The 8,656-nt window shown below is 35.9% G+C and overlaps 1 protein-coding gene across 1 annotated transcript in view; it reads left to right on the plus strand.

The window, feature by feature from the left end:
- The first annotated feature begins 8,339 nt into the window (after positions 1 to 8,339).
- The window catches only part of LOC112510886 (flavonol 3-sulfotransferase-like), a 1,243-nt gene continuing 926 nt past the window's right edge, over positions 8,340 to 8,656 (plus strand). The window contains exon 1 of the mRNA XM_025116237.1: positions 8,340 to 8,653. Coding sequence (XP_024972005.1) covers positions 8,340 to 8,653 — 314 coding nt within the window. The remainder of the gene's footprint in view (positions 8,654 to 8,656) is intronic.

An 8,656-nucleotide genomic window follows, 5' to 3' on the forward strand; every position in this document is an offset into this window, starting at 1 on the left:
ACGATTAAACACAAAGAATATGCACTTATACTAGTATGAATACTTGTACAAAATGGAAATAACCTTTTGACATAAATACATGATAGAAGAACTATCAACCGCCCATTGCGGAAAATCCCCACAGCTGCCTCTCATAATGATCCCACAAAGAAAAGAATCCTACAGTACGAAAAACACTAGAACGCCCTTGTTGACGATCCTTTACTCCTATAGCATCTAGGGTGACGATTTTCAAGAACGGGAATCTTTTGATATGTTGGGAATCTCTAAACTCTATATGGAAATTATCTTTGCCGAGACCATAGAACATAATAATATCTTCATCCAAAATCAGGGGCAGACCTATGAAGCCCCAAACGGGGTCTCGTGCACCTATTCAACTTATTTTCTCAAGTAGATTTTTTTTGTTATGAAATTGATACAAGTAACATCAATCAAAAAACCAAAAAAAATCCTTGAAATCAACCATAAAACCGAGAGTAGTTAATCAAAATCAGCTCAAAAATCTTAAAAATGGCTCGAAATCGACGAAAAGAATTTAAAAAATCCCTTAAAACTATAGAATTAAGCTAAATACACATTAGATGATTTCACGGGCCTTTGATCCACCTTAAAAGTACACCCCCTAGGCAAAAGTCTTGGGATTGCTACTCTCAAAAATAACATTTAATCGAATCATAGAATGTAAAGACCCAGATTCAGAAATAACGATGATTAACATAAATGACCAAATCGACACCCAAATGTTTACTAATAAAAGGATTTCTTGTTAGTAACTAACCTAAATATCTAAAACTCACAAATAAGGAGTCAATTAATTAGAGATTTCATTATGAAACTCCTTTCTTATCCTAACTTTGATCATCCAAATCTCAAAATCCCAAAGTTATCTAAAAGTCCAACGATTGTGGAAGCTATGATTTTAAGAACACAAACTCCAAAAGGTTTGATTAAATCCAAGTTTTCACAACCAATAAACCACATAATCTTACTCATATAATGAGTTTTAATTCATAGAGGATTCCCCAACAACTCCAACATTTCACCATCAATTTTGATCATTTAAAGATTTAAAACCCAAAACAATGTTAAAAACTTGAATCAAAAGAAGAATAAAGGCTTGCCTAAAATGGAGAACCAATTAAGCCAACTATTTCTTCTCTTTCACCCATCGTTCATTGATTTCCTATTCTTTTAAATCTTCCTTCCCAAGAAAAGCAACTCCATTAGCCAACTATAACACGTTTCGTCTTCTTAGACTGCATAGCTTTTTCCCTATAACCCATGCATTACCACAAGAAATCTGGGTTATTACATAGAAATAGTTGCAACATCGTCAAACTGTCATTATATTGCAACATTGTTGCATTTTAACTTGCATATCACTTAAACAAGGTTCAAATATAGCATTTTTTTTTAAAGATTTCATATTGTCATACCTCATATTTCTTTCTTTAAAGGGAATGATAAAAATAAGATTGGAAGGGAAAAGAACAAGAATCACAATAACAAAAGTTCACTAGAAAAGAAGGGAAAACAATCGTTACATATTGTAAGCTAACATTGTCATCCAATTTAAATCGATCAAATCATAATCTTTTTCTTTTAGAGGAGTTGTTAATATCCCTTGTTGTCGGAGACCTGTTGAGGTTGCTTGCTCTTGTAGAAAAAGGGTTTGAGCAAATAGAGATTTGCATTCCCTAAGGGGCCGTTTGGTTCGCGGAATTCGAAGGAATTTGATGGAATTGGAATGACAAATTCCTTTGATCAAATTCCAGTTCCTTTATTTGGTTCATTTATTGAAATAGATGGAATCTTTCAAATTCCATTGAATTCCACGAGTTAAAGAATTCATTATTCACTTGCATAATGGAAGTAATCGAATTCCATCCATCCACCACGACCATGCTACTATTGTTTGCCATGCCCCACCCCTAACCCCCCACCACCACTACACCACTACTGTCGTTGCCACCCACCCTACCCACCACAAACCACCATGCCACTACTGTTGTCATCACACCCACCCACCCCCAGTCACTCACTGCACATCACTACTATGACCATGCTACTACCATTATTGTCACACCCCTAACCTAACCCCCACCACCAAACCATTATTGTTGTCGTTACAATTGCCACTCACCCCATTCCACCCTAACCCAACCCACCTCTAACTACCATAACACTACTATAGCTGTCATACCCACCCACTCCCAGCCACTCGATCACCATCCCACACTGTCATCGTAGCTACCACCCCACCACCGATCCCCACTGCCCCAATCCACCTCGCCCCTAACCTAACCCCCTCCCACACCACTATTGTCACCTTCACAATCTCCACTCACCTACACCCCACCCCAACCCAACTAAACACCATGCCGCTAGTGTTGTCATTATACCCATCCACTCCCAGACCCTAGCCACCCGACCACTATCCCACCACTATCCTACCACTATCATTTCATAGCTACGGCCCCACAACCTACCCCTACCCACCCTACCGTCCCACCTCGCCCCACCTTACCCTACTCCAATCCATCACTAATCACCATCCTACCACTGTAGTCATCACAACTACCACCCACTGCCTCACTCTAGCCCCACCCCACAGTCTCGACCCACCCTATCTGCCCCCAACAACCCCCACCTATGGAGTAGTGGTGGGGCAGGAGTGGTGGGGGCAGGGGTAGGGATGGTGGGAAGGGTTCTGGTAGGGTGGGGCGGGGTGAAGCTGTGAGGACGGCAGTAGTGACGTGGTGGTTGGTAGGGTGTGATAGTCCAAACAAAGACAATTGTTCCAATTCTTTTGAGTGATTTGATTCCAATTTCTACCAACCAAATGCATGGCCAAATTTCTTTGATAGATTTCAATTATATCGAATTTCATTCTATGAACCAAACACCCTTAATAGTCTTACAACTCTTGATATTATTAGCATTGTTTCATTAAACTCTTAGGGGGTGTTTGGTTCATATAATGGAATTTGATGGAATTGGAATCCATCAAAGGAATTTGACTTTGAAGGAATTGGAATDRAATTTGATGGAATTTGACCATGCATTTGGTTGGTAGGAATTGGAATGAAATCTCTCAATAGAATTGGAACAATCGTCTTTGTTTGGACCATCCCACATATCGCCCCACCCACACCCTACCAACCATTATGTCGCTACTGTCGTCATCATAGCTATCACCCCGCCCCAACCTCACCCAATCGTCCCCACCACTCCCGCCCCCCGCCCCATAATAGGTGGGGTTGTTGGGGGTAGGCAGGGTGGGGCGAGGCATTGGGGATGGGGTCAGTGGGTGGCAGGTGAACACTATAGTGGTAGGATGGTGGTTAGTGGTGGGTTGGAGTAGGGTGGGGGTGGGGTAGGTAGCGGGGTGGTAGATGTGAAGATGATAATGGTGAGATAGTGGTCGGGTGGCTGGGGCCTGGGAGTGCGTGGGTATAATGACAACAATAGTGGCATGGTGGTTAGTGGTGGGGTGGGGGTGAGTGGCAGCTGTGATAGCGACAATAATGGTGTGGTGGTGAGGGTTAGGTTAGGGGTGTGACAGTAACGGTAGTAGTATGGTCGTAGCAGGGATGTGCAGCGAGTGACCGAGGGTGGGTGGGTGTGATGACAACCATAATGGCATGGTGGTTAGTAGTGGGGTAGGGTGGGTGGCGGTGACAGTAGTGGTGTGGTGGTGGTAGTGGGGGGTTAGGGGTGGGGCATCACAAACAGTAGTAGCATGGTCGTTGTGGGTGTTGATGGAATTCAATTCCTTCCATTATGTTAAGGAATGATGAATTCCTTAACTTGTGGAATTCATTGGAATTTGAATGATTACATCTATTTCAAGATATTAACCAAACAAAGGAATGTAATTTGGTCAAAGGAATTTATCATTCCAATTCCATCAAATTCCTTCGAATTCCGCGAACCAAACGGCCCCTTAGATATCTTTATTTTCAATCCTTTTAAGTGAACTTTTAGTGTTTTTTACTCTTTTTCTAAAATTAAAAATGTGATTAAAAATAATTTGAAAATATGCCATTACAATTTCTATGCTTTTGATGCATAACTTAATTATTTATTGTTACATAATTACACATGACAAGTATTTTTGGATTTTATTGACACATCGACCATATAAATGATGCCTATTGATAGCTATAAAAGGTGGACATATTTTTCACATGTGAAATTCTTTTGGGTCTTCAATAATGAACTTGGACCACAATGATGTGATGTAAATACACCTAGGCTTATGTAGGATATTTGTTTTTGGGTAGGATGTGTGAAAAGTGATTTTAACTATTTATTAATTAATCTTTTTGAAACAAATAAACGTATTTTTATAATAAATCATACTATGTTTACATATAGAAATCATTTATACTAGATTCTATTGTTCCTTTTTGTCTGTTAATTATATAGATATATGTTATCTATTTATTGAGTAAGAATAAAAAGATAAATTATGTAAATTTATATTTAATAAATTAATGGTATGGTTTTTATGGCTTTGTATTTCATGGTATCGAGATTGAGAATGTGAGTTTTTTTTAGAGGAAGGGATATATTTAACAAAACTTTTTTCATATCATCGTCTTATCAATTTTTAATTTAAAATATACGAAATATATTGAAAATGAGACGTAAACGAATAAAAGCAACTTAATTAACCTATCAAGAATAACATCATTGAATCTCTGACATACAATGTTTTATGAAAATTGATCAAAATAGCCACTTTTCATAGATTCTTCCCAAAATAGCCCAATTTTACGTAGAAGTTTGATTTCTGGGAGAAAAAAACGGAGAAATATGAATCTTTATGTGGAAATATTTATAATTTTCTGCTTAAGGATTCCAATTTCTACGTAAAGATTCAAAATTTTATGTAAACTTTGATTAAAATAGAAATATGACTGAAAAATGAAGTTGGTTGAAAAAATTAATTATTTTGGTCAATTTTTAAATATTTTATCTTAAAGAAATCTTAAGCTTCACATTTTCATTAGGAACACATGATTGTCAAAGGATAAAGAATGCAACTCATGACAACTTCCATGCATATTATCATAGATCTTCTATAATAAACTGAAGCTGTAATTTCAATCAAATAAGAATAGTTTTTTTTATTGGTAGATTATTCCAGTAAAACGGAATCGAATCCGATTCTCATATTTATTTCTTAATTCTTAGCAATTCTTGTAATGTAAAAAAGAACAATTTGAATGTTTAACTTTTTAATATTGAACAGAAGGACCATATTTTTTTTGCAGTTGAGATAGGACCTTCCTACGCCCTCAAATATAGGTTAAGGGATTTGGTTAGCATACGCCAACGGTATTTACCGATGTGTCACGTTCAAAAATTTAATGGTTTCAATAAATGCAAGAATTTATTTGTTAAAAAATGTCTTAAGTTTATAGGTCAGAAGGATGGAGAATAGGGTAGGAATCGGTAAAAATATTAAAGTATGTTGATTTTCAGACTTTTTTCAATTATAATGATTTAATTATTATTTTATAAAATTATAAAATTTTAATGATAATAAATGATTTTTATTTATTTTAAAATATTAAATAATCATTTTATGTTTATTATCATGCATATTAATGTTAATTAATTAATACATTAATATTTTGGTATGTAGTTATGATAACAAATACTTAATTACATGTTCTTTTTGCTAATTTTAATTGAAATATGATTTTGTATATTAATGTGGCATTTGAAATATCGTGTTGAAATCATCCCATAATTTCAAGTTAATATTAAAGTTAGAAAGATACATAAGAAATTACTGATAATTCATCATAACATACAATCTAACTCTAGTATTTTTTTACCATATTTTTTAACTCTAGTACTTTCATTATGTGGTTTTGAATCCTAGGTTTATTAGATTTCTTGTTTTTCAATTTTTAATTTTAAGTTTTTTGTTATATTTGCTGACAAAAACAAAATACATATCAATAGATCTATAATGATCTTTGTGTAATAATTCTATAACTTTCAATTGTTTGAAAAATCTTCAACATACACATATGTAATACCAAGGAGGGACTCAAGAATTTTTGGATATGGTGACACAATATAAAACGGTTGTACATTTTAGGAATCTTATTTTTTTTACCTTACTAAGAATAATACGGTGGCACGTGCCACCCCAACCACCCCTCCGGGTCCGTCCTTGTGTAATACCTTAATCCTTGTAAGTAACCTACTTTTCTTTCGGAATGATATGCTTGTCGAGTTTGAATTAGGAGTGAATTAGGTTTTTTATCCTACGATATGTAAAAGATTATCTCTAGATTGAGTCCTTACACTCTTAATTATGGATATAGTCCGACAGTTTCCATTTTTTTTACGACTACATACCGTAGAACAAATCACCATCCAACCGGTTTCAACTAATACGGTGGAGATGGTTTGCAGATAAGCCATTAATGGATGGGAGATCTGTTTCATCATCGTACTTGACCTCAACCAAATCTAATTCATCATCTGATTCTTCATTCTCACCCATATCTCATCCTACTATCTTTTCTGGTTATTTAGATTTGGTTTATGATTTGATTTAGGGTGTAAATTTTGGCTTGATTTHTGTWCTTTATTTAGGTTTTGTTTTTGATTTTGATGAATGTTTTTTGATTTTAAGTTAGATTTAGATTTAATTGTATCACAAACTTTTTGGAATAAAATTGTAGTACATTGTATTATAGTATATTGTTGGGTCTTGATRTTCTTACATTCATATGAAAAAGACGAAAATTCAAACCAACAAGAGGAAAATGACAAACGATTGACGTACCCTCATGGTTGGTAGTTGATATGTGTTGAGAATTTAACACTTAAAGTACTCATTTTACATCTTTTTAGTTATAATAATTTCTTTTCATTCCCACTTTAAGTCATTTTTATTTATTTYTTTATACATTTGTTATTATGAAGCTAAATATTGTGGTTGACTTGTTGGTATGCTTGGATGAAGCTAATTGAGAATTTTTGTGAAAACAGCAGACGCTACAGCATTGGCACAACATTGGTCTGATTCATGCGCAGCTTTTTRGAGGGCTTAATGGATAAGACGCTGACTTGTTGGCTRGTGGAGGACAGCTGTAAAAGCTGTGTTTTTAGTTAAAAATATGATGTTTAGACTTTGGTTAGGCCATTGTACTTTTTAGTTACTCTTTTGTTGCCMTRTAACTTACTTTTGGATACTTAGCCTCCAAGTCTTTTGTTTTTGTCTTATAGTGACCMCTTTTGAGTATAAAAGGAAGGCTTGGGGTGCCTTCTAAACCATCCATTACTCCATCTTTTCTTCCATTGTATTCCATTAGCTAGCTAAGTGTTTTCGTAAACGACGTTCCATTGTTTCATTCGAGTTTTTATAAAACCAATCACACTTCTTGACGGGTTGATCACTTGAAAGTRTTAAARTGCGATGGACTTAGAGATAAGCCATCAATAAGCACGTCAACTTGGATGACATAAGAGGTAGGCTTGAGAAAGTTGCCGACAAGGAGACATGTCATTTATGTTTTTCAAAACTTAACTCCTGACGGGTTGGTCACTCTTCGAAAGTGTCAAAGTGATAGATTCAGAGATGAACTATCAAGAACACGCCAACTCGAATGATATGGGAATCGACTCGAGAGAGTGATTTTTAACAAAGATATTTGTTTATCCATATATTTTGAAAACACCATCGTGTCACTATCCCCGGTCCGGACACCACATAGAGATATGGGTGGAAAGCTATAAGATAGTGAAATGGTGAAGTTCGAGAGGAATGCCTTCAAAATAGATGGTGGAACTTAGTTTYGAAACACTGCTTGCTGTAGCATTCCTATAGCATTGGYTGCTGGAATTTGTGTTTGGGTCTCATCTTAAGTCTTGCACCCTTGCTTMTTTTATATATTCTGTATTATGTTTGGATTCACCTTACAATCAAGCAAAAGTCTTCAAAATCRTCATTTGAAATCATCTCTTTCATTGGACTCTAATCTAACTTTGGCTACAATCTCTGTGGACGATAATCCGGTATTTGTACCACTTTATTACTTGGAAAGACGACGTTGGGCCGTATTGTATACTTGCTTTGTGGCCTAATTTCATTAGTCTGAAGATGTGAAATATAACCGACCAGTAGTCGACAGAGATTGCGRACGATCGTTAATTTGGTTTAGAGTTCTAAAAAAATGACAACTATTAGGASCAAATTTGTAATTAACGGAATACAAGGAATGTAGTTCACTCTTGTCCATATTTTCTTATAAATATCTGGTTGATATTGAGCATCAAATCTAGTTGTTCTTACTTTCCTCATCATGTCAACTTCTCCAACTCCACCAACAACACCAGAATTGAAAGAAGATGCAGAATACAACAAGWTTTGCGAGAAACATCAACACTTGATACAAACACTTCGCAAAGGCAATGGATGGATGGTACAACACCTCTATAACTACAATGGCTTCTGGTTGAGCACCTATTTCATCAAAAACATCTTACTTCTCAATGCCTTCTTTAAACCTCAGTCTTCAGACGTATTCTTGGCCTCCTTCATGAAGTCTGGCACCACCTGGCTCAAAGCACTCATGTTCTCCACCCTTAACCGCCACCGCTACACCTTCTCCGACCACCA

Source organism: Cynara cardunculus, assembly GCF_001531365.2.
Source record: "Cynara cardunculus var. scolymus isolate 2C chromosome LG 4, CcrdV1, whole genome shotgun sequence".
NCBI classification, from domain to species: Eukaryota; Viridiplantae; Streptophyta; class Magnoliopsida; order Asterales; family Asteraceae; genus Cynara; species Cynara cardunculus.